The 27291-nt window shown below is 37.7% G+C and overlaps 2 protein-coding genes and 1 pseudogene across 2 annotated transcripts; all 3 read right to left on the bottom strand.

Annotated features, from left to right (window-relative positions):
• Positions 1-455: 455 nt before the first annotated feature.
• Positions 456-3502, bottom strand: LOC142855909 (taste receptor type 2 member 14-like). Its single transcript, XM_075982517.1, has 2 exons — positions 3109-3502; positions 456-949 (listed from the first exon to the last, which is right to left on the bottom strand). Exons 1-2 carry the CDS (start codon positions 3500-3502, stop codon positions 456-458), a joined length of 888 nt encoding a protein of 295 aa, XP_075838632.1.
• LOC142855908 (peroxisomal membrane protein PMP34 pseudogene) lies at positions 2065-3113 on the bottom strand (annotated as a pseudogene).
• A 19313-nt stretch (positions 3503-22815) lies between the features above and the next one.
• On the bottom strand, positions 22816-23751 carry LOC142855774 (taste receptor type 2 member 102-like). Its single transcript, XM_075982184.1, is given in 1 exon segment — positions 22816-23751. A coding segment is annotated over 1 exon segment (930 nt). The 5' UTR covers positions 23746-23751.
• Between the last annotated feature and the right edge of the window lie 3540 nt (positions 23752-27291).

The following is a 27291-nucleotide window of genomic DNA, read 5'->3' as shown; positions in this document are numbered from 1 at the left end:
ACATTACCTAGAGACACAATACCATAGATGACTCCCTTTTCCTGTGGCTCTTAAAATTTTTCGGATTCCTCTTCCACAAAAATCCCTGAGTGTAATAGTTGTACAAGTTGTTTTGTAAGGGATTTTTTTGTTCATTTATTTGCTTTGTATTGGTTTGGTTTTCATTTTTTGAAACAGGTTTTCTCTGTGTATCTCTGGATGTCCTAGAACTCACTCTGTAGACCAAGCTAGTGTTCAGTTTACAGAGATCTGCCTGACTCTGCCTACCTGAGTGCTGGGATTATAGAAGTGCACTACCACTGCCTGGCTTTGTTTTGTAATATATATATGAAAAGCACAGATTTAGAAATTCAATAATTTCTTTTGAACCTATTCTCCTATAAAATAGTCAAACTGACATGTAGACTGATTTATGGATCTAAATTTTACATATGTTTACACCAATACTTCAGCCACTACAATACAGAAAACAAGTCCTGTCTCAGCTTACTGTGCCCCAGAATGAAGACATATGAGTGTATGGAAGGAAATATAGTTATAGCAACCCTTAGAAACAGAAGAGTCAGCTCTTTCTCTATATCAAATGTCCACAATTCCACAACTAGAGACAGAAAGAAAGTGATGTAAAATAGGAGGAAGACAACTAAATTCTGCAAGGCTGTGATGTGAGCCAAAGTTCTGACATCTCTACATCCTTTGGTGTAATACTGCATTTTCTTGATGTGTTTCCAAAGGGAGATGATTAGGAGGAGGAACACTGTCAAGGATACACCAAAAGGTATCAATGTGAACATTAAACTTGGCAATAAAATAAACCTGGGATATTCTACAAAACTTGAACTTAAACTGTCAGATGTGTTTCTTTTGTATCCATCAATCCAGGTATCAATATGTTTGATTACTAGAAAAATATTCAAAAACAGAAGGACCAGTGATAGCAACAATGCAATCAAAACCACCCTTTTTTTTTTTGTGTTTGTGTGTGTGTGTGTGTGTGTGTGTGTGCGCGCGCTGACAGTTTATTGAGTCTGATTGGAGCTCGCATGGGTGGACATACAACATCAGGACTTTTTTTTTTATAATAAAAGACAATTCCAAAATAAATATGTGTTTTAAAAAACTATATCAAACACTAAGGAATAATTGTCATTTACAAATTTTAAGAAAATTATTTAGGATTAATCATTTTCGTTTTCCCCACAAAATAAATAGCTCACTTAACTCTCATTGAGCAGGAGGAGAAGAGTCAAACAGAAATAAAGTCATGCCCATGGCACAGTCATCATGTTATTTCAGTGAGGAAAACCTTTACCAAGATTAAGACACATAAAAGTATTGAGAAGGTACGTTAGACTTGTCAGAACCTGCGTTCGGGGAAAGAGAACAAGTGGCAAAGTTGAGAAAAACTTCAGGCGGAAAGTCCATACCCCTTGCGAAAATTAATAAACACCCTCAAACTTACATTTTCAGGTTTTCAATATTTCAATATTAGTCTAACCTCCACCCCCAAATCCAAGCAAACACCATAAAAATTAAGTTGGCAATAGGCCTAGCCAACTCTACTCCTTGTTTAGCCTTTGGAGCCTTTCGAGCCAATGACAGGAATGACTGTGGTGCGGATGGAACCAGAAGAGAGAGGAGAGGAGAGGAGAGGAGGAGAGGAGAGGAGAGGAGAGGAGAGGAGAGGAGAGGAGAGGAGAGGAGAGGAGAGGAGAGGAGAGGAGAGGAGAGGAGAGGAGAGGGAGGGGAGGGGAGGGGAGGGGAGGGGGGGGAGGGGAGGGGAGGGGAGGGGAGGGGAGGGGAGGGGAGGGGAGAGGGGAGGGGAGGGGAGGGGAGGGGAGGGGAGGGGAGGGGAGAGGAGAGGAGAGGAGAGGAGGGGAGGGGAGGGGAGGGGAGGGAGAGGGAGAGGGGGGAGGGGAGGGGAGGGGAGGGGAGGGGAGGGGAGGGGAGGGGAGGGGAGGGGAGAGGAGAGGAGAGGAGAGGAGAGGAGAGGAGAGGAGAGGAGAGGAGAGGAGAGGAGAGGAGAGGAGAGGAGAGGAGAGGAGAGGAGAGGAGAGGAGAGGAGAGGAGAGGAGAGCCCCACTCTTCTCTGTGCAGCATGTGCATCTCCACACTGCTCCGTGGAGGACCTCAGTGCTTGTGTGTGCTCTTCAGGCCCATTACAGTGAAGGTAGCAGCTGTCAGTTTCTCATACACCAGGAACATGAGGGCAGCTGTGAGCACGGTCTGGAGCAGCTTGGCTTCAAGGCCTTTGTAGAGTCCCATTATTCCAAAGCGCTTGACTCGCAGGTGAAGAAGATAGAGAACATTCCGAAGACTCCCCAGGGTTCTGTTTTCTGGGTTTAGTCTATGACGGCCAAACCTCAGAATCGACTGCACCGTCTGCATGGGTACGTGACTGTGGTGGCCACCGCTTTGGCTACTGCCCCAATGAGGAACACATCCAGAGAGGAGAGCTTCATCCGCTTCTTTGAAAGCTGCCGTTTTAAGCCTTCGTAGAACATGAACTGGATGGCAGGGTTGAAGACCAACAGCAAGGAGGGGAAGGTGCCATTCCACAGAGCCAAGACTCCTTCATCTCGAATAATCTGGTGGAATGCATCGATAATGCCTTTGTAGTTAGTTGGTATAATGTCTTCATTCCGAAATTTTGCCCCTTGCAACTTCAGTCTGGTGTTCACCACCCAGAGTGGAGTAGTCAGCAGCACATTCACCACTCCTGCAACAAATCCAACCACCAGATCTTTTCCTGTAGAAGAACGTTGACCTTTGACCCATACTGCTTTGAGGCTATTAAAAGTGTAGAAATAGACAAAATTGGAGCAGCAGAGACTGGAGATAACTGGAAATCACCCTCGGTATGGTGCCAGGAGGCCTTCTTCTTTAATAATCTCCAGGAGCACTGCATGAGTAGTTTTTGACTTTCTTTTCTCATCAACCTGAAGTCGACGTCTAGCAGTATCCAAGGGAAAGAACACTGTCATAGCAGTCACACTTCCCACGGCTCCGGCCACGGCATGCACCAGGCTTTCGTAGGACAGCACAGAAACCATAATGCCACACTTTCCCCCTCAGACGCCGCAACGTGGGCTCCTTTCAGGAGCGTCTCCAAAACCACCCTTTTAATTTTCCATTTTAGGTAGAGGAATAGAGAGTTAGAAAAAGGGGCTATCTTGAGAAAATAAAAGATGTTGAGACTAGTAGCAAGCCAGATGCTGAAATGATTGCTTATATTCCAGGAAATCTGAGTAATTCTTAATATGTTTCTAGTCAGGAATGAGGGGGAGAATTTTATACACACTAACCAATCTAGAAATATAACCCATAGTAGAGAGAATCTGGAGATGGCCAGAGCAGTGAGGATCTGATCCACCGAAGGAATCTTTCTTCTCTTGACAGAGTCCACACAGTTAGCCAGCGCTATGAATCCATTCCCCAAATTTCCAATGAAGAACTCAACAAGGAAAATGATTGTAAGTATGTTCTGTAGAATAGTAGCCATTCTTTAGGTGACCCCAAAAATCAGTTTCCAAAGATGAATATTTCTTAGTGGGTTATTGTAAAATTCAGAAATATTCTGTATTAAAGAAAGTACATACACAGTGTTAAAATATAAAAATGAAAATTTACTTGTGACTTACTTTTAGTTTTAGTATAAAAATCTTACATTTTCCCTCCAGCTTGACTGAACTTCTCTAGGTGCTGTGTGTGTAACATGTCAGTCCATAGAGATGAATGAACTACTGAATTCCAATATGCTAGAATGCAAATAAAGATGGGCTCATTTGCAATTTTTTTATTTCTTTCCTTGTATGTGAAGGTAACCTGTTACTTAATTTTATGAAATCAGCATTACAAAATCAAAATTACTTTTAATTCTTTCTACTAACTCTGCAACCTAATAAGATAGCATTATTTACAAATGCTGAGCAATGGATCACATATTACTACTACAGTGACTACTACTAGCTCTACTTTTACTTTGAATGAAACCCCTGATTTTGATAATTCTATATATTCTGCTTTTCTACGCATATTATGATCTGACCTCATTCTTAGTAATGTTCTAGTTGTTAAGCAATTGTGTAAAAACATTCAAATATATGTTATAGACTTAAATGAAGATTCTTGAAGATGTACTAAATGCTTTTCTGGGTAGGAGATTGTGATAATATGTTGCCTAAATATTATTCTTGTGACATTTTTATGAAGAAATTGGCTGCGTTTTTTCCTTGTCTGAACAGTGTGCCTGAGTCTAAAGTTTGGAGATTTGGATTAATTCTTTTGGTGGAGGAAATCTCAATACAACCTAGTATAGACTGGGTCATATGGTTATTAGTGGTAATTCTAATGAATATTTATCATGAAAAGGAGCCAGAAAATGTAAATCCTGAGGAGAAAAGAAATGGAATTAGGTGCTGTGTTCAAGGAGATAAACATTAAGGTATGGAATAAAGGGAGTGGTAACCTCAGAACAAGATCCCACCCAGCTAAATCTCCAGCTTGTAAGTCAGGATTTAAAAATCTTAGATCTGGGTGTGGTGGTACAAACCATTAATCCCAACAGTTGGAAGGCAGAGGCTGGCAGATCTCTGAGTTTGAGGCCAGACTAGTTTAGACATTTAGTTTTAGGACAGTGAAGTTTAGGCCGTGAAGGACAGAAAGCTGATGAATGTGTAATTGAACAAGGGGGAGATGTTCCAAGCCCAGTAAGCAGCAGAACTTATAAGCTTCAGCCACATAGTTCTGGAGCTAAGGATAAAACAATGGAGCTGTGAATTTTGCTCCCAAGATTAAGAAAGCTGCTGAGGTCAGGCATGTATCAGGGCTGTTTCCAGATGCCTGGTAGAGAGGCCGTGGCATAAGGTGGTGAAGTTGAAGCCTGGATTGCCTCGGAGACCCCAAAATGTTAGAGATGGTAGAGTCATGGGATATCTGCCAAAGAATGCTGCTAGCCGTGAGTGGAACCAGCCTGAGAGAGAGAAAAAATGTTGCATTTAATAAGACTGAGCAGAATTGGAGATCTTAATTGATTTTGACCTCAGACATCGATATGCAGACTTTAGAGTTTGCCCAGCTGGTTTATAATATTGCTTTTTCCCCAGTATTCCCTTGCTTTGCTCCCTTCCCTACACTTTAGAATGGTAATGTATATCCTGTGCCTTTATATCTTGGAAATATGAGATTGCTTTTTTGATGTTGATCTTATATGGCATTGCAGTTAAGAGATTGCATGAATCTCAGGGAAAAAATGACATTGGAATTTTAAACAATATTAAGACTTTGGTATACTATGAAGACTTTTTAAATTGGACTGATGCATTTTGTGTTATGATAAACTGCTAAATGCTTATAGAGACCAGGGTGTAGAATATGTTGGTTTTAATATAATTTGCCCCCATATGCGCATAGGGAGTCACAGTATTAGGAGGTTTGGCTTTGTGGAGTAAGTCTGGCCCTGTTGAAGGAAGTATATCATTGTGGGGGTAGACTTTGAGGTTTCCTACCTCAAGATACCAACCAGTCTCACTTCACTTCCCATTGCTCTTTGATCAAGATGAAGTCAGCACCATGTCTGCCTTCACACTGCCATGCTCTCCGCCATGATAACAGACTGAACTTCCGAAACTGTAGTAAGCTGCACCAATTAAATGTTTTGTTATAAGATTTACCATGGTTATTCTTCACAGCAAAAGAAACCCTAACTAGGACAGTGGTCCCATCTGAGAATAAATAGTTATTTAATAATTGCTGGAGAATTATTCTTCTTTCAAAGTGAAGGTGTCCATATTTTGTCCATGTTCCTATAAGAAATCCAGAAATCATGTTCTTATAAGTAACTTCAGTTATAGTCATTAATTCACTAAGCTGGATGAGTGAAATTGTTCCTTTGATCTCCCGTTAGTGCATTATCTGGAAATAATAGATATAGTTTACACCTCCCAAGAAAAAAAATCATTCCACATTTGGTACTTCATCAGGTACTCAGAGACCTGAAAATGAGTATATAGGAAACTTACATTGCTCGTGACTTGGATGATAAGATATACAACAGAAGCTAAACCATATGAGTGTAAACAACTGTGGGGGTAATTATAATGTTGCTATCCTCCTTGTGACATGGAATGATATCTAACCTCACTGTAGGTAAAAAGTCCATAAGATAAATCCGAGGTATTTTATTTTATATATCTTCTATATATAATTGATGAGTCCAGTCCACAAACAGAATATGAAGATGATGCATAAAAAGGCTGGATCAGAAAATACACTGTAATCTGATAAAGTAATACATACAAAACAAGATTGTCGTGAAGCTGCATTGGCCTTCCTGTGGTGACAAGACTTTCAGTTCTGTGGCAGCTGTATGCATAGAAATGCATTTGTCTCTGTAAAAGATCAATTAAAATGGAAAGCAGACATGTGGACAGTGCTAGTGTATCATCCTTTGATTTGTCAGGTAAATTTGATAAAGCAGAGGATGAGATCACTGTATCAGCTTGCTACTTCACATGACTGAGGGGGTATGAGGAAGGGAGTAAAATTAGACATGTATTTAATAAACTTCAGTAGACTTAAGGAACTATGTATGAGGGAAGCAGTGTTAGCTAATTCACATGACTAAATAAGAGGCTTCTGAAAGTTTACCGAGCCCCATGATGGGACACAATCTTTACAAGATACAAATCCTTCAAGCGTCCTTTACTTTATGGGCAGAAAAAAATAGGGTATTACCGGGTGTTCTGAAGGAAGAAAAGTTTATGGGCCTGAAAGAACCTTTCAGGGGAGATGTTGCCTGAAGGTTAAAGGTGAGGAGCATGCAGTGCTACAGAAGGCCAAATACAGATTTGCAGAATTTTTGGGCACTAGTAATCTGAAAACTAGTCTTTTTTGGATAGATACCAATCTGGGTATGTATGGCTTCTTAGAAGCATTGAGGAACACAAGTGGCAATGAGGTGGATACTGAGGTAGGGTGGAACAAAATTTTTTCCAGTAGATGATTTTCCACCAAATTCCAGGGCTCTGTGAGAATTCAAGGCATGCCCAAGAGATTCAATATTGGTTACTACACTATCCCAAATCCTATCATACCAAGGAGATTATAACCTATATCCATGACAAAACCTATGGTCCTGAAACAGTTGAAACAGTATCATCCAATCCTGATGAGCTTCTTGTCTATAGGAAAATAAACCTAGTAGTACCCAAGGATCAAGTAGAGGTATAAAGATCATGGAGAGTACTTGTGGAATAGAAAAAAATAACTAAGATAGCATCTCCCATCAGTCATCTCCACTCAAAATGAGCTCTGTAGACAGAATAATTGATTCCAATGATATCATCTTTCATTTTATAGGGTACCTTGCTAATATTTTCTCTCTCCTCATATTCACATTAACTACTGAATAACAAGATGTTTTACCCTTGCTAATGACATTGGGTAGTTCACCTGCAGAGATCTTACCCAACCAACCTTTTATAAAAAGCATATATCATATAATGCTAACACACACACATATGATGTATATATATACATATATATATACACATATATATATAATTCTAATGCACATTCACATACTCACACACATACAGTACTTGAAAGCAGCATCATTACACTTAAATAAACAATGATCAGAAATCAGTCTGCTTAGGTTGCAGAGGTGGAGCACAACAGTGAAAGTATCAGGAATTTTCGGTTGAGTAAGGTGCAGATGATACCCTACAAAGTTAGACTATCTAGCAGCCCATGGCCATAAATAGAAAGCAACAATGGAATAATTTAAATAAAGATGTCTTGTGTGAATTGAAAAAAACCCTCTGAGTTGTCATATATGATTAAATAAAATTTATATGCCCAGAGTAGTGCTACCTCCTTATTAGTTTTTATAAAGTTCCCTGAGCGCATTCATGCAGTGCCAGACACTGCAGTTGCTGCTGGTCTTACGTGAGAACTAGATGGTATGACCTAGCCACAGCTATCTACTGCTCTGGTTTCAGGACATTGAAAAACTGAGCTGTATCTAAGTTGGAAGTTCCATGGCTAGTTCTTGTGAATGGCAGAGAATACTATGCAGGTAGTTTCAGAACTGTCATTCATGGTCCTGCTTGATAATTAAAAAGCCTGTTACTGTTAGTGCTTTCAGAATGCCAAGAAATGCCCAGTGGTGTAACAGTGACATGATTATTATTGTGTGCAAGCCATTGTTTTCCAATTATATCAACATCCCACTTCACAAAACAAAGCCCATGTATAGAAAAACAAACTAAGGAGATTATAGGACTTAGTGGGGATGCTACTGGCCACATTTTGTTAAATAGATGCATAGATCTGTTTCTGTCAAACTGCATTCTATAGTGATATTTACGATTGGTTGTTAGCCTTTTTTTTTGTTGTTGTTGTTGTTTTGTTTTTGTTTTTTATCGAGACAGGGTTTCTCCATAGCTTTTGATTCCTGTCCTAGAACTAGCTCTTGTAGACCAGGCTGTCCTCGAACTCACAGAGATCCACCTGCCTCTGCCTCCGGAGTACTGGGATTAAAGTTGTTCACCACCACCGGTTCTTAGCCTTGTTAAAGGTAACTCCTTATAGCAATGGGTGGCAGTGACTGTGAGATTCATGACAACTCTAAATGACATAACATATCCTACATTTATACTACTTTCTTAAAGGTCCAAAACCCTCACAGAGATAGAAAAAAATAATCAAAATCCTGGAGGAAGAGTGGTGTGTTATGAAACTTTAAGCTCCAAGTGTGACATGCTATTGTTATTTCGACTTTTACTTGGCGGTGGTGGCATACACATTTAATCCCAGCACTCAGAAGGCAGAGGCAGTCAGATCTCTGTAAATTCGAAGCTAACCTAGCCTACAAGATCTAGTTCCAGGACAGGCTCCAAAGATACAGAGAAACCTGTCTCAAAAAAATAAAACAAAAAAAAATTAATGGAGAAAAATTCTTTTTCAATGTTATGTCTGTGAGTTGCCTTTGTTTCTATGAGTAACCATAAGAAAAATCATGCCCAAGCCATATTGGGCAGAATTAATTTTTTTTGCCTGTTTTTATTGATGTATCTGGGATTAACAATTTTTTCATGTACTCCCATGAAAATCAGACATCATATACTTCTCATATGTTTCACCTATATGTTAAACTATCAAGTTATTGACCTCTTAGCTTGATAAAAGACATAAATAAGATCAATTCTCAATAATTAGATTCACCAGAAGAGACCAGGAATCAGCACATAAGCCTTGTGGGTAGGAACACTTCCTATCCAAACTGTATAAAGAACTTATGTATTAATATATTTGTTACTTTGGCATTTTATTTTATTTCTTTGTTTACTCTGGCTAATGAGTCTCTGTTCACTTGTGTAGCCTACAAAGGTTTTCTCCCACTCTTTAAGATGCCCTTTCACAATGTTGGTTGTTTCTTCTCTTGTGCAGGATCTTTTTAATTTGGTCGAATCCTCGGTGTGAATTATTATTTTCAAAGCAGTTATACTCCTTTTAAGAAAGTTGTCTACTATGTATACAATTTGAAGGTATCTCTCTTTCATTTTCTTCTGGTAGTATCAGAAGGTTAATCTTGGTGGAATTTAGGACAATGTGACTGTGAAGGTCCTTCCAAAATGGTTTAGCTGAGTGAGAAGACCCACCAAAATGTGAGGAGAACCATGCTGTGGACTGAGGTCATAGAATGAACAAAAGAAAGGAAGAGCAGTCACCAGCACTTCTCATCTGCAACTGCTCTCATTGCCATGAGTGCCATGATGGACTGCACCCTCGGACCATAGGTAAAAATAATACCCTTCCTCTCTGTTATACTCTTAATATTGGGTATTTTGCTGCAACAGTAGTAAAAATTTTAAAAAATTAAAAATAACTATTATGAGACTTTTAGTTTTGTTTGTTTTACATTCAAGTTTTAATTTATTCATTTTATTTCATTCCTTTTTATTTCCAAAATGACAGATAGGGATATATTTTCAGCTTGATGTTTGTGAACACCCTGTTTCCTAGCACCATTTGTTAAAGAAACTGATTTGTATAAAATATATACTCTTTGGCAACTCTTTCATAAACCAGATAGATTTATCTGCACATATTTTCATGTGGTTTAAATTCAATTCCACTTATCTATGTATCTACTTGTATCATAATAAGCATGTGTTTTCATTAGTTAATCTTAGTATTGCACTGAGAAATGTGTGTGTGTGTGTGTGTGTGTGTGTGTGTGTGTGTGTGCAGTGCACACAAGTGAGTGAGCAGGCATGTGCTTGTAAAGTTCAGAAAAGGATATTGGATGCCATTCTCTGTCAGTCTCTACCTTATTCCTTTAATGTAGAAGGAGGCGAGTGGGCCTGTTTTTCATCCCGCCCAACTCCCACACAGATAGCTTTACACCCGAAATAACAACACACAAACTGTATTCCTTTAAACACTGCCTAGCTCGTTATATCTAGCCTCTTCTTGGCTAACTCTCATATCTTGCTTAACCCATATTTAGTAATCTGTGTAGCACCACGAGGTGGTGTCTTACCGGGAAAGATTCAGCATGTCTGACCTGGCAGCTTGCTTCATCATCTCTGACCTCACTTCCTTCTACTCAGTATTCTGTTCTGTCTACTCCACCCACCTAAGGGCTGGCCTATCAAATGGACCAAGGCAGTTTCTTTGTTAACCAATGAAATCAACAGATTGACATATGACCTTCCCACATCACTTTAAGATAGAGTCTCGTCTTGCCCCCAAGGCTTGCTGTTTTGCCTAGGCTGACTGACCAGCAATCTCTCAGAATCTGCCTGTCTTTTCCAGTTTGTGGTTTGTGAGCATAAACAGCCATGCCTGGCTTTTCATATGGGTGATGGTTAGACACTTAGATGGTAACCAAACATTTTGGCACCTGTCTTCCTATGGTCTTAGCAACTGTGTTTGCTCAATATGCATATTTTTTAACAATTTCCATGCAAAAAAGAGAGAAGACACAATTGTTTTGTGATTATATATCACATATATACATACATACACATATACAATGTGTGTGTGTGTATATATATATAATATTTTATTTTATCTTATGGTGTCACATATGTTTTTGTTTTGTTTTGGTTGTTTTTGTTCTCCAGTGTGGAAATGATAAGTCATTGTGAGGGAAAATAAATCCCTGACTAATCAAACTGGTCGTAACTTCTCTGATCTAATATTCTATCAGCATCCAGTTTTTAGACTGGACTAAAGTTTTTGCATATTTTGTGATTAGTTTGCCAACAGAAAAGTTCCAGGCATACTCAAGGATGAATTCAGTAGATCATTTGTGAAGCATATTCTTATTCTCCAAATATCGCTCAATAAAACATAACTTATTACCTTTCCAAGCAAGGAATTCATTCAGGCTGGGGTTAGGGTGGAATACGAATACTATTGCTGGCATGCAAATGAATACAGACTCTCTTGCAATTTCTGTAAGTGTTTGCCTGTTTTTTCATATAATATATGAGCTTATTTTCATGCCTAAAATGTGATATACATAATTTGCTCTATACAGAGCCACTGAATGGTTACATTTTCACTAGTGATTTATAACAGACACACTGAGGATTAAATCTCAAACAAGCACTTTAGTAATAGTTTCAATGTACAGGAATATATAGGAAATAGTCAAATCATTTTTTGAAAATATATTTTAAATGAAGCCACTAAGGATAATTTTAATTTATCTTATTTTACTTATTATTATTTTTTAGATGCCTGGGTGTTTTCTAATGAGAGAGAACAAGAAAAGTATGGATTTGGGTGGGTAGGGAAGGTGGAGAGAATCTGAGACTGCTTGGGGAAGAGGAACTATAATCAGAATATATTGCATAAAAACTATTTTCAAAAGAAAAAAATTTAAATTTATCTCAATGTTTTATATCAATGTTTTAAAAATATATGAATCAGTTATTTTCTGGCTTGGTAAATTTTATACAAGTTATTTTTGAAACAATTGCATTTTATTGCTTCCCCTTTGAGTGATAACTATCATTACATTGTGTATAATTGCAGAATTTCAATTTTTATTGGAAGGTTTCAAATTTCACTAATGCAAACAAATGTGTATGTCACATTGCTTAATATAGGGAAAAGGCAGTGTTTCATATAAAAATATTAATATATATCAAAATTTTAATTTATTAGAGGTAAAATATTAATAATAATTTCATAGGAGGTTTTAATTCAAAAATATAAGCATAGAAAAATTGTTTTGCTACTGCAAAGAGAAGCATCTCTGACATGGTCTTATCAATATTCTGAACTGTAGGTATAGTAATTAGTTCTTGGGTATCCTTTATGATTTGGCAGTTTTAGACATTAAAACAAAAATGGATTGTGATGTCTCATGGAGAATTGTTTTGCAGAATAAAATACCAAAATGGCAGTTACACGTCCCTGAATATGATAAAAGATTTCAAGAATTCTAAAATTTAAAACTAATGCTATGAATTAGCATAAAACACATTTATTTTTGTAAAAAATTTTGAATTAATATTTTTATATTCTATTTAAATGACTGATTTTATAGATTTTATTTCCAAGAGTTTATATAATCTTCATATCTTATCAAGAAACTTAGGTAATCTTATCTATCACCATATTGTATGCAATGCTATATCAAAATAAGGCTGTAATTTTAAATTTAGAATACACACAGATCTGTAACAATTATCAGGGAATTTTCCCCCTTTATTAAAAATAGATTCTATACTTGTGTGATATATCCTGATTTACTTTTGCCCTCCCTCTACTCTTCCCAGTTGTTCCCCACTTCCTCTCCCATACAGACCCTCTCTTTTTCTGTCTCTCATTAGAAAACAACAGTCTTCTAAGAGATAACAACAAAACATAACAAAATGAAATACAAGATTTTAAAAAATGTATCGCATTGAAGTTGAACAAGATGAACCAAGAGAAGGAAAAGATCACCAAGAGAAGGCACAAGAACCAGAGACTCACTTATTATTTTGAGACTTTATTAGGACTGCCTTTAAATATATTTTAGGAAGTTTCCACTGTGCTAGGTTTCCATGCCATCCTTCAATTGCTTCTCAATCCTAGCTGTCTCTCCCCATATTTTCTTCCTAAATTCTATCTCTCCTCAACCTTCCCTCCCAATTCTCCAATTCTCACCCTTACTCCCAGTCCTCCATTTAAATCTATTCTTGTTTACCCCTGCCAGGGAGTTTCATGTGTCTCCCTAATAATGTCCTCTATACCTAACCACTTTTGGCCTATGGATTATAGCCTGGATATAATTTATTCAAAGACTAATCCACATATAAGTGAATAAACACTGTATTTATTTTTCTGGATCTAAGCTATCACTCAAGATAATTTTTTCCTAGTTCTATTCGTGTTCAAATTTCATGATGTCATTTTCTTTAACACCTGAGAAATACTTGCTTGTGTAAATATACTATTTTAAATCCAGTCTTCTGTTGACAGACATCTGTAATTTTTAAAATTAAGATTCAAAGAGTATAGAAAAATTTTACAGAGTGATTTTCCATATTAGTGTAGAAAAGTCATTCTTCAAATCTTAAATAAGTAGTTGAGATCATTATAGGATTGAACACAGACAAGATCTAATAGCTATGGGTTATTTAGTGATTCTCTTTTCCTATTAAAACACTTATTTTTTTCTGATATTGTTTCCTAAATGAAATTTACACACTATAACTTTGTAAAATGTTGAGAAATAACCAGAATTCTATAAGGCAAGTATTTAGCAAGAATTTAAAGAAAATTCTGCTAAAATAATTGAGATAAAATACTTGATTTCATTAACAATTATGAAAATAAGCTCACATTAATATATCATTCAGATACTAATGCACATTACAATGAATTTTGTAACCTTGATCTTCTGGATACTGCGAATAATCCCTGATACTAACGTCCCTAAATTATAATTCTAATATGATGCTTTCTTAATCCAATCAGGTCAAATTTAATCCACTTTCATGTATATTCTCTGTATACAGAAGTTTCTGTCCCATCTAGTCCTGAAGCTGTTCATTACCAAATAGACACACAGAGGCTGATATTAATTATAAACTGTTTGTTCTATTGTTCAGGCTTATTACTAACTACCTCTTACAAATTAAGTTAATTGATACCTCATGCTGTGCGAGCACATTCTGCTCCTTCAGCCAATAGCCTTTAAGATACCAGCCCACTAGGGCACGGTCTCATGGTCTCTTTTGCTTTAAAAAGCAGTGGTGGTATGATAGGGCCTCTCTTGGGTATATTCCCAAGAGTGGTGTTGCTGGATCCAGGGGTAGGTTGATCCCGAATTTCCTGAGAAACCGCCACACTAGAACTCAAGAACAATGGCAGTGGGTTTTTGATCCTACTGCACGTACTGGCTTTGGGGGAGCCTAGGCAGTTTGGATGCTCACCTTACTAGACCTGGATAGAGGTGGGCGGTCCTTGGGCTTCCCACAGGTCAGGGAACCCTGATTGCTCTTCGAGCTGATGAGGGAGGGGGACTTGATCGGGGGAGGGGGAGGGAAATGAGAGGCGGTGGCGGGGAGGAGGCAGAAATCCTTAATAAATAAATAAATTTAAAAAAAATTCAAAAAAAAAAGCAGTGGTGGCCCTATGCTAGCTCTTTTGCTACCAGCTCCCACTTCCAGGTGCTAGACTCTGTTCCTGGTCACATGGAGGGCTGTTATCTAGGACAGTGATCTGTAAGTTTTCCCCCTTAAATAAATAACGTTTTTATTAATCAAATTCCAAACTGGTGTAGGGTTTTTTTTTTTTTTTTGTGACTTAACCCAGACCCAAAAAGATGCACAAGGGATATACTCACTCATAAATGGTTTCTAGCCATAAATAAAGGTCACGGAGTCTATAATTCGCGATCCTAGAGAAGCTAAATAAGAAGGTGAACCCAAAGAAAAACATATAGTTATCCTCCTGGCTATGGGAAGTAGACAAAATTCCCGGGGAAAAAAATGGGATCTTGGGGTTGGGGTGGGATAGGGGTAAGGGGAGATGGGGAGAGAAAAGTGAGAAGGGGAGGATGGGGGGAACTTGGGGAAACAGGATGATTGGGATAAAGGAAGGTGGGATAGGGGAGCATGGAAGCACAAATCTTAGTTAAGGGAGCCACCTTAGTGTTGGCAAGAAACTTGAACCTAGAGTGGCTCCCTGGAGCCCAAGGCAATGTCCCCAGTTAGTTCTTTGGGCAGCTGAGGATAGGGAACCTGAAATGACTCTATCCTATAACAATACTGACGAATATCTTGCATATCATCATAGAACCTTCATCTGGTGATGGATGGAGATAGAGACAGAGACCCACACTGGAGCAATGGACTGAGCTCCCAAGGTCCCAATGAGGAGCAGAAGGAGGGAGAACATGAGCAAGGAAATCAGGACCACGAGGGGTGCACCCACCCACTGAGACAGTGGGGCTGATCTATTGGGAGCTCACCAAGGCCAGCTGGACTGGGACTGAAAAAGCATGGGAAAAAACCGGACTCTCTGAACATGGCGAACAATGAGGGCTGATGAGAAGCCAAGAAAAATGGCATGGGGTTTTGATCCTACTTCATGTTCTGGCTTTGTGGGAGCCTAGCCAGTTTGGATGTTCACCTTCCTAGATATGGACGGAGGGGGGAGGACCTTGGACTTTCCACAGGGCAGGGAACCCTGACTGCTCTTTGGACTGAAGAGGTAGGGGGAGAGGAGTTGGGGGAGGGGGAGAAAAGTGGGAGGAGGGGGAGGGAAATGGGAGGCTGGGAGTAGGCAGAAACTTTTTTTTCTTTTTCTCAATAAAAAATTTTGAAAAACTGTATTAGTTAAATCACTGCTTGGCCCATTAGTTATGGCTTCTAGTTGAATAATTCTTATCTTAATTTAAATCATTTCTATTAATCTATTAATCAAGGTTGTGACTTATTGGATAAAATTTCCAGCATCTGTATCTGGCAGCTCCATCAGGTCTATCTAAGTCTTCCCTTTTCCTCCCATGGTATGGGCCAAGTCAGTTCTTTATTCATTATCGAATAAAAGCAACATATAAACAGAAGGATCTCCCATACCATTTCCCCTTTTCTGTTTAAACAAAAAGGAAGGCTTTATTTTTAACATAGTAAAATAACATATAACAAAACAGGTATCAAGCAAGAATTACAGTTACATTATATATATCTACTTTATCTTTCATCATAACCAAAAAAAAATTATAACTATAATTATAAATTCTTCAACTCTATCAAAGACTCCAGAAGGATATAAATGTATAATATTACCTAAGTAAACAAGAAGTACATTGTAAGCAACTTCCAAAACTCTAGAATTGACAGAGACATCTTGCTGCCTGGATAGTCACCCCAACTTTTTTCTGTATCATTGGGCATCCATCTTCAGCCTACAGGCCCAATAGTATCCAGCAGACATTTCCAAAAAGCAGAAAATTTCAAAGATAGTTCTGCCTATATTGGCAGTTTTCCAGGTACTTTCTTTTGTCTCCTGCAGAATGTCTGGCATACTCTTTCATGAAACAGGAACCCTGAAAAATAATCTCACCTTTAGACAAGTTTAGCAGTCATTTCTCTTTGGGTCCTGCATGTCCAGTTAAGCAGCCCAGGGAAGAGCAGTTTCTTGCTCAAATGGCTAATCAGCTCCATAAGGAGCCTCTTCAGTGCCCATCTTCCTCTTGAAGTAGCTTGTGCTGCCAGGAGCAGATGTGTCACATTGTCATGAAAAGTCCCAAATTATTAAAATGCCTGCTCTGAATGTCTCTGAAAGATTTGAAGAATATCTTTCTAACTGAAATGTATCTTTATACATTTAGAAAATCTAACATTACTATAAGCTTGACTATTATAGATGATTATCTATTAACTTATATTTCTGAATTATACATTACAATTTTTAAATGAGCTACAGAAACACAATACCTTATTCAAGATCAGAAAAACATATACGCATTACAAAATTGACCTTAAATATGTATCAATAAATCAAGATTTATACCAATGCAAATCTCTATAGCATACCTCATTTTAAATATAAATAAACAATTAGACAATATTTGGGAATGTGGGCATAGTTATTTCTCTTCAAACTGCTTCCTGCTGTTTATTTGGCAAAGTAATTTTTAGGGTATTTTTGGGGTGTTCACAGCAACTTTTTACGTGGTCTTGGTCCATAAAACCATATTAGTCTGGAAGCAATCCACAGGTTCTTATCTGCTGCTGAAACAGGAGAAGAACCTTTTTTTTTCCAAAGTAACATATCCTTAGACCCAAATTTTGAAGTTAAGATACCTTTATAATATACATTCTGGTTTAGCCCATACAATGAAATGTCTCTCTGTACTTAACTTCTTCGCAGTCAAAAAATTCAAAGATAACAATAATATACATAATGCAGACTCTCTGTTAATTTTCCATTTTGATGTGGTTTATTTTCCTTTACTCCTTATAATCTATGACTATCTGTACTATGTCTCTTTTAAAGACTTTGTTTTGTTTTTTTAAAACCATTTACTTCTTTTTATAATTGTGATATTCTTTTTATTCTCTCTCCCAAGCCTATGTACATTTATCCAACAGGAGAAAGAAGGCAGTGTCAGTGATATGCCAAGTAACCCTGCCAGAGACAGATGCTGGCCAGAACCTTGCTGGATAAGCCACAGACATGTGGCGATGCACAGATGAATGGAAATAGATTAATTTAAAATATGAGTTACCAAAAATATGCTTAATCTATTGGCCAAACAGTATTTCAAATCATATGGTTTCTGTGTGATTGTTTCTGGAGTCTGGGTGGCTGGTAAAGAGACACATGACCTCCTACAACATAGTTTCTTTTTGGCGAGCTCTTCCATCTTGAATTGACCCATTTCTATTATTCTGTACTTTACTATGAGGCTCATTGTTTACTGGCAAAGTTCAAGCATATCTGTCGCCAGCAGTGGCTACATGGGGTTTAAAAGAGCTAGTTCCAGGACAAAGATAGACTCCAAAGCTAAAGAGAAATGCTATCTCAAGAAAACAAAACAACAACAACGAAAATATCTTGTAATGTGAATTCCACTTAGAATATTCATAATCCCCAGGATCCACATCTCTGGGATGGCAGTACCTTAGCCACAAGAACAAAGAGAGAGAGAGAGAGAGAGAGAGAGAGAGAGAGAGAGAGAGAGAGCTTTGCCATAGCTTCCTGTTTCCCAGAATCAACATACATTAGTGGACAGAAGGAAATGCTATTATAGAGACCTGTCCAAAATGAATAATCAGATTTTATGCAGAAATTCAGACTTTCAAACTTGTGTCAGAATTGGCAGAAACAAATGGTACATGAAGAAATAAACAATCACCATTTGCAGGGCCTTAGTGTGGGCTATGGTGCTGACATGTCTGGATTCTTGGACATTGAGCTGCATGGTCTTCAAATGTCTCTACAGGGAGAAGATGAGCAGGGGGAAAACAATCAGGGTCACAGTGAAGTGTATGAGTATGAACATTACGTTGGGAAATAAAGAGTTCGAAAATATGTTGATGATTATTTATATTAGAAGTGTTTCTTTTAGATCTATCAATCCAGATATCAACATGTATATTAAAAATCATAATTATTAAAATTAAAAGAACCAGAGACATTAAGGGCATGAAAACCACTTCTTTAAGTTTCCATTTTAGGCATAGAAAAAGAAAGTTTGAAAAATAGGTTATTTTGAGAAAATAAAAGATGCTGAGGCATGTAGAAAACCAGGTGCTTAAATGATTGCTCAGTGTCCAGGTGATGTAAATAATTCTGAGAAGTTTTTCAGTTATCAATAAATCTTGGTGAAAGCACATATGCAAATCAATCTAGTAATACTAACCAGAGTAAATCAATCCTGGAGATGGCCAGAGCAATGAGGATTAAACTCAATGTAGAGATCTTCCTTCTCTTGATCTACCACATGAAGTTCACCTGGGCTATGAATCTATTTCATAAATTTCCCATTAAAAAATTCCACTATGAAAGAATGCAAATATGTTCTGTAGAGCATCCATTCTCTTTTAGATAATGTCCCAAACCAGTTATCTTAATAAATTCATCTATAAAATTGTGTTTGGGGACAGGATATATGGCTCAGTTGCTAAAGTACTTCTCTGTCATGCATGAATTATAGAGTTTTATCTGAGGCCAAAAAACTGGGCAGAGTGTCAAATGCCTCTATTCATAGAAGTTGGAAGAAGGTAGCAGGTAAGTCATAATTTTAATATCATCCTCAAGTATAAACAAATTCAAAGCCACCCTAGGATCCACTAACCTTACCTCAAAAAGCAAACAAAAAACTTCTGTTTATCTGAGTCATGAGTATTCAATAAATTTAATGGTGTTATAAACTTGCAAAGATGATTTTAATCTAATAAGAGTATTTCTTTGCTAAAGATTTCCTTGTTTGTATTCTCCATGAAAGTCATATAGTATTTATCATAAGCCAAACTGTACTTCATCCAAGTACAGTATGTGATTTACAAAATTTCCTGAGTGGACTGAGGGCAGATGGGGATGGAAGCATGAGTAATCAGGTTGAGGGAAGGGGAGAGTTCTGAGGAGGACTGCTAGGGTGGCAATTTGGGGTCCGGTGGAAGCCTGGCAAAGGGGACTCTCCCAGGAGTCTACAGGGAGGACCCCAGCTAAGGCTCCTAGCAGTAGCAGATAAGCAGCCTGAACTGGTTGTCTCCTGTGACCAGATTGGTGCCTGGCCCAGTTGTCACCAGAGAGGTGGGGGCAGATGCAGAGACCCACAGCCAAACATCAGGCAGAGTTCAGATATCCAGCGGAGGAGGAGAAAAGATTGTAGGAGCAAGAGGGGTCAAAGACGCCACTGAACTACTCACACAGTCAACTAACTTTGGGCAATAGGGGCTCAAAAAGACTGAATCCACACTCAGGGAGCCTGCCAGAGACTAACCTGGTATTTTGCATATCCTTTACAGTTGTGTGATTTGGATTCTTGTGGGACTCCTAACAGGAAAAAGGGGTTGTTTCTGACTCTCTTAACTGGCTTTTGGGTCCCTACTCCTCATAGTTGGTCACCTTATCCAGGTTTAATATAAGGGGAGGTGCTTAGGTATACCACAAATTCTAATTGGTTTTTATAATAAAAACCTGGAATCAGCTATTGGGGCAAAAGCTAAAAGATCAGAGAAGTAGAGAAGTCAACCTTCCTCTAAAGAGTTCTTACCATTTGAACTTCTTCTGTTGAGAATTTTCTGTTCAGTTCAATACCCCATTTTAATTGGGTTAATTAGAGTTTTAATGTCTAGTTTCTTGAGTTTTTTTTATATATTTTGGAGATCAGACCTTTGTCTGATGCAGGGTTGATGAAGATCTTCTTCCACTCAGTTGGATGCCTTTTTGTCTTAATGACAGTGTCCTTTGCCCTACAGAAGCTTCTCAGTTTCAGGAAGTGCCATTTAATCAATATTGCCCTTATTGTCTGTGCTACTGGGATTCTACATAGGAAGTGGTCTCCTATGCCCATGTGTTGTAGACTACTTCCAACTTTCTCTTCTATCAGATTCAGTGTGGTCAGATTAATATTGAGGTCTTTAATCCATTTGGACTTGAGTTTTGTTCATGGTGATAGATATGGATCTATTTTCATTCTTCTACAGGTTGACATCCAGTTATGCCAGCACCATTTGTTAAAGATGCTTTCTTTCTTCCATGGTATAATTTTAGCTCCTTTGTCAAAAATCAGGTGTTCATAGTTTTGTGGATTAATATCTAAGTCTTCAATTCGATTCCATTGGTCAACATCTCTGCTTTTGTGCCAATGCCAATCTGTTTTCATTACTGTAGCTCTGTAATACAGTTTGAAGTCAAAGATGGCAATGCCTCTGGTGGTACTTTTATTGTATAGGATTGTTTTGGCTATCCTGTTTTTTTTTTTTTGTTTTGTTTTTCCATATAAAGTTGATTATTGTTCTGTCAAAGTCTGTGAAGAATTTTGTTGGGATTTTGATGGGGATTGCATTGAATCTACAGACTGCTTTTGGTAGAAGTGCCATTTTTACTATGTTGATCCTCCCAATCCAAGAGCATGGGAGATCCTTCCATTTTCTGGTATCGTCTTCAATTTCTTTCTTCAAAGACTTAAAGTTCTTGTCAACTAGATCTTTCACTTCCTTGGTTAGAGTTACCCCAAGATACTTTATGCTATTTGTGGCTATCATGAAAGGTGATGTTTCTCTGATTTCCCTCTCTGCTTCTTTGTTCCTTGTGTATAGGAGGAGGGAAACTGTTTTTTTTTAAGTTGATCTTATATCCTGCCACATTACTAAAGGTGTTTTTCAACTGTTCTTTGGTAGAGTTTTTGCGGTCGCTTATGAACACTATCATATCATCTGCAAATAACAAAAGGCTGACTTCTTCCTTTCCAATTTGAATCCCCTTGATCTCCTTATGTTGTCTTATTGCTATTGCTAGACCTGAGGAGTAATGGCCACACGAGCAGACTTCCTTTCAGATCACTCTGAAGAGGGTCACCAAAAGGACCCTCATCACATGGTACTATTTCATCTTTCACATCTTCCTCTATCTTTATGTCTATCTGTCCTCTCATTATCTCTAATAGCTTTGCTTTTACAAAGAAATGTCATGAGGTTGATCCTGGACACTGGCTCTCATTTCAGGACCTCTAGGGTTTTATATTCTGTGATATCTCTTCTTTTATTCACTGTGTAAGTTAATTTTTGTTGACTTATATTCTTTGATCATAGTCCCAGGTTACTTCAAAATTGTTACTTTCAAGTATATCATCACAAAATTATTAATTTCCATTATTCAGTTTCCTACATGGTTCAATTACTAGGAATTAAAATTACTAACTGATATCTCTATTTGGATATCCAAATTATGTGGCATGGGAGACGATAAATATTCATAAAACCTTGAAAGAGAATATGCCTTCATTTTCATGCTAGCAATTGAGGTTCTACTCCAACATCTGCAAGCAAAGTTTGCAGTCTATGGCCAGATGATCAAATAGAAGAATATGTTTAAATTCATTTGTTATCTTATTATAGGGCTCTTTTTCTTGACATGAGCCACAGAATTAAAAACAAAAAGGGCTTAAATGGCTACAAAGGAAAGAAAAAGATGTTGGTAAAAGTTCAGGTAAGGGAAGTAAGGGCTTACAACTAAAAATATTTTGCTTCCCATTTGTGCTGGTGACATGCTAAGCATCCTCTAGAGCCCTTTAGTGTCAAGAGGTTTCCTCAGAAGTCTTCTCCATGTCTCTGAAGCAGTCATGGGGTATACAGCTTGGTCAGAACACCAAAGATCTTGGTGGGATGAATTCACTTGGCTGTGATCATTGTACCAGTGGGTTAAATTTGGGAAAGTAAGTGTACTGGTATTTAACTGTGGTTAAAAATGAGACACATAATGGACAAGTGAGAACAATTAATCAAAATTACTGGCAATGTTCAAGCTGTTTGCCGTCTTTCTAGCTTGCTATGACATTTTACTTTTTCCTTTCCTTTCTTTACTTTTTGAACAAAGAAGTTAATATCTTTCGCCATACTTGTACTAAACTAAAATAGATCAGCGTGTAATATTGTTGTGAACATTTTTCATTGTTGCTTTTATCATGAAGCAGTGACAAGCACAACTAAGAAAATAGAGATGTAAGAACATTAGCAAATGTACTAACAAGAACCAGGATGTAGAACATTTTACTCTTTTCAAAGATGACTAGACTCTACGGAGTTATCTTCATAAAGCATATAGAACACATGACTGTATGCCTTAGGCAGTTGGTATATTCTTTTCTTTCAGCCTACATCGAAGGTGGCTCAGTATCAAAAGAGAATTTTGCTTTAACTTAGAGTTTCCTAGAACCAGGATTAATGAGTGGATTGAAGGATACATGAGTCCAGTTATCATACAAATAATGTGAACTAGTTCACTGTGATGTTTCTCAGCAATCCATGCTGTCAGAAGGGACAGGATGTAAGTAGCATAGAGCAGAAGGAAGGAGACTATAATTTCCATGGCATTTGTATGTGCCTTGGTGTTGGGATCTTTGTGTCCTCTGGCATTGAGTTGCATATTCTGTCGATGTTTCCACAAAGAGAAGATTAACAGGAGAAAAGAGATCAAAGCCAGCGAGAATGGTGTTACAGAGAACAGAGTCATGTTGAATAACATCAGCTCTGAAAACAAGGAAAGTCCCATATCCATGAAATTCACAGTACTATTTCTTCCATATTGATGGATCTTCTCTTCAAGAGTGATGCTCATTTTTATCAGATTTGCAAGCAAAAAGGCCAAGCTTCCCAGCAGTACCCCCACAATCAGTTGAAGTCTCCATTTCAAGTAGTGAAATATCTTCCAGGAGAAATTAGCTACTCTGAGTAAATAAAAGATACTAAGGGCTGTGGCAAGCCAGAGACTGAAGTGACTAGAAAGCATCTAGCTAAAATAAAGAATTTTTAATTCTGTTCCAATCACAAATATTGCTGGATCACATATAGTGTTGAACCAAATATATATTTCCCAGATTAGAGTAATTCTTGAAATCGCCAATGTAAGAAGGATTTTATCCATTAAGGAAAGCTTTTGTTTAGGGATGCAGTCCAAGAAGTTTGACAGCACTATGAACCCATTGCTCAGATTCCCAAAAATGAACTCCGCAACTATTATTATAGTGGCAAAGATATGCAGAACAGGTTCCATGCTCAGAGAAAGATCTGTGTCTAATAGCACTATCATGTGCTGTCCAAGTGCCCCATGGGTGGTCCAAATGTGATATTAAATTCTTTCTTCCCTTTGTTCCAGATCCTTCTGTATTTTCTGACCATACAACCAGCTGAACATTTCCTGATTGACATTTAATCTGCACATTTTCTTGTTAATTTTTTTCAGCAATTCTTGCTAGAGTCCTTGCTAATACGTTTGTCCACACATGGGCTGAAATGTTCAGCAGATGATTTAGAAAAGAAAACAAATTCAAATTTGCTGATATGCAAATCAAGATATATTCTGCTTTGCATTTTCATCATGTTTCAAATTAAGGGAATTTGGTTGGGCTCCTTGAGATCTAAGGTGATTGGTTATATTGCCATTGAAGACTTAGGGGAAACTCAGAGATGAGTTTGCATTGTTTCATAAGAATTCAGTTTTCCCCAGAGTTCAGGCTTCATCCTTCTAACACTGAGAATAGAAGATGGAAACAAAAAAAAGAAAGAATGATTCATGTGAAAAGTCATTACCACTCTGTTTTCTCTCTCTCTCTCTCTCTCTCTCTCTCTCTCTCTCTCTCTCTCTCTCTCTCTCTCTCTCTCTCTTTCTGGAGAATCAGCAAAATGAAGAAAATGTACAGACTTAGGAAAATGACTAATTTGATATTTGTGTCAACAAAATACTTGCAATACTACTTTCTTTTGACTACAAATAAGTATACCTTTACTGTTTTATGAGAAAATATTTTATCTCATAAATACATGATTTGTGATTTTATAAGGTCTGTATTTTATTAGTCACATACAGTTGATCAGGTGATTTTCAGAGCATGAAGATAATTACCACTTCTAAAATTACATCATCTTTGCTATCTCTTTTCCATGGTCTTATTCATATACATCAAGGAATTTAAAATCCAGGCACAGAAGAGCTAGTTATTTGGAGTTGGGGAGATAGAAAAGATATTCTGAGTAGCAGTGTAGAATGAATATACATCTCTAAATGGATCACAAATGCTCCTACTGCTCAAAGCTCAGGAAACTTCACTAAAGAGGGATGGATGAGGAGAAAACTGTGAGATGGCAATATCTGGACATGATACGGATGTTGTATTCATCAACTCACAGTAGCTGTAGTGGTCTGTACAATATCTGTACAAGATCAGGCCTGTCAAAATCTCACCAGAGGTGGGAGAGCAACCTGAAGTCCCATCTATACTGAAAGAGTTTTGAAAGTTGATGTCCATCCCAGTAGGCAGAGTCAGTTTCCTTTGGAGATGCGGGATTTAGATTATCCATGCCTTATCAGACTACAATTTATTTATTTGGATATGGGTACGTCTAATTGGGTATCGGGAATTATTAATAACAAAATTATATAAGTAGAATATGAAATTTGTAAGGAAATAGTATGGACTAATATGATTGGTATACAGACTATAAATGTATGGCACTTTCAAAAAATAAAAAAGGTTTTAAATAGATAAATGAAAATAACTTAAAAGATTCTATAAAATTGGTTTATACATGCATAGTGTTATGTATTTAAAATTTAGATTTACTTATTTTAATTTATAGGTATAAATGTTTTGCCTGAATATATGTATGTATACCACATGCATGCCTAAAGCAGTCGAAAGCTGTCAATGGATGGTCTGGAATTGCAGTTACAGTGGTTATGCCCCCACAATGTAGAACTGGGAATTGAACCTGCGTCCTCTGCAAGGGCAGCAAGTACTTTTAACTGCTGAATCCCTATTCCAGTATATTGATTTTATTTCTTTGTTAGAGGTTCAGTCACAGGCCTTGTGCATTCTGTATAAACTCTCCACCATGGAATTGCACCAACATCATTCTCTGTGTACTTCTACAGGTCATTGTAGAGTCCTTTGCCCAACGTGATCTGATAACTCCATGTAAAACCTGAGAGGACTTAAAAAGGAGAGAGAGAGAGTTTAACACAGCTTTTTGTTGGCGGAATGCCGCAGAGAAATTTTCCTGACTCAGCAGCCTCAACAGGAAAAAAGCTGTGTCATTTTAAAACGCGGCTTCCTAGGCCCTGACACTCGTGAAAACTCTGGCTGTGGTGCATTTCTGGGCCTGGACATTTGTGTGCCCACTCAGGGTCAGGAATAAAGTAGTTGAGACAATGCCAATGGCTCACCACTCCCCACCTGCACCTTCAGGCAGCAGGATCAGGTTTACTAGGCATGCACAAGTGGGAGAGCATGGCCGATTCCCGCCACCATACACAGAGATATTTCCAGGCTGTGCAGTCATCTACAGATTTTTCTGTAACTCAGATGAAAATCTCGTTCTCGGAGTTAAAGTGCTGAGTGTGGGTCCTACCTGGAGATGAAAAAAAAGAGCTGCACAGTTTTAAAATGCCGGCTTTCTGGGCTATGCTCCTAGCGTGACCTCTGTCTATTGTAGGAGACAGAGAATTTGGATGGGGTTTTGTGAGTAAAGTGCTAAGGCTTGCTTGATGGCAATAGGGACTGATGTGTGCCTGGAACTGTACTCAGCTCATGGGCACCAAATGGTTGAAGCAGGAGCAGCTCCTGCTTCACTAAACTGTGTCGATCTCAGGCATGATCTATCCTAATTACCATAATAACTGTGCAGTTAAGGCTTAGACTGGGCGGGAAACAGATGGTATCGTATTACCCCATGTGGCGCAAGCTAAAGTTTTTAAGAAGCACTTAGCGTTTTAAGAAGTACACCTAAGCGGTAAAGAATTACAGATTCACAGTAGGACAGATTCAGACATAAAAGACCTCTAAATGGGTCATAAAGTTAAATAGACATACGTAGACTTGGGAGAGAGAAGAGAAAGAATATAGAGAATAAAGTTAATGCTTTAAAAAATGGGTAAAGTCTTTAAAGAGGCAGAGTACAGATAGTTATAGATTAAAAGAAATAAAGAAAAATAAGCCATGTAAAAATTGAAAATTCACAGAGAGTTTGGATTCTGTATATTGTATGTTCTTTCAATTTTTTGACTGTGAAGAAACTAAATACAGAGAGACATTTTATTGTGTGGTCTGCTAAGTTAATCCAACATGTGTATTATAAAGCTATCTTGACTTCAGAATTTGGATCTAAAAATATGATGCTTTGGAAAAGAGGGTCTTCTTTTGTTTTCACAGAGGATGAGACCATGTGGATTGCTTCTATCCCAATATGGTATGATAGACCACGCCCTCCTGAAAGATTGCTGTGAACACGCTCAAAAAATTACTTCACTCAATTGCCAACTGAAAAGAACCTGACACACAGGATACACCATTAAAGACATGATTAACAGTGGCCCTATACAGCAGGAAAAAGTTTGGAGAAAAACAACTAAGTCCATATTCCTAGATATTGTTTATAAATGTTCTTTTACATTTAAAGGGGGAGATGATATAAATATGAATAATTTACATTGGTATAAATTTTGCCTTATTGATAGAAATTTAAGGTCAATTTTATTATATGTATATGTATTTCTGATCTTGATTAAGGTATTGTGATTATGTAGTTCATTTAAAAATATAAT

This window comes from Microtus pennsylvanicus, chromosome 8 (genome assembly GCF_037038515.1).
Source record: "Microtus pennsylvanicus isolate mMicPen1 chromosome 8, mMicPen1.hap1, whole genome shotgun sequence".
NCBI lineage: Eukaryota > Metazoa > Chordata > Mammalia > Rodentia > Cricetidae > Microtus > Microtus pennsylvanicus.
This window is presented reverse-complemented; position numbering and strand designations above follow the sequence as displayed.

Coding starts and splice junctions, on each gene's coding strand:
- LOC142855909 (XM_075982517.1), bottom strand. CDS start 3,502: ATGGCTACTATTCTACAGAACATACTTACAATCATTTTCCTTGTTGAG. Junction 950..3,108: donor AATTAAAAGGGTGGTTTTGG/AGACGCTCCTGA, acceptor GGGTGGTTTTGA/TTGCATTGTTGCTATCACTG.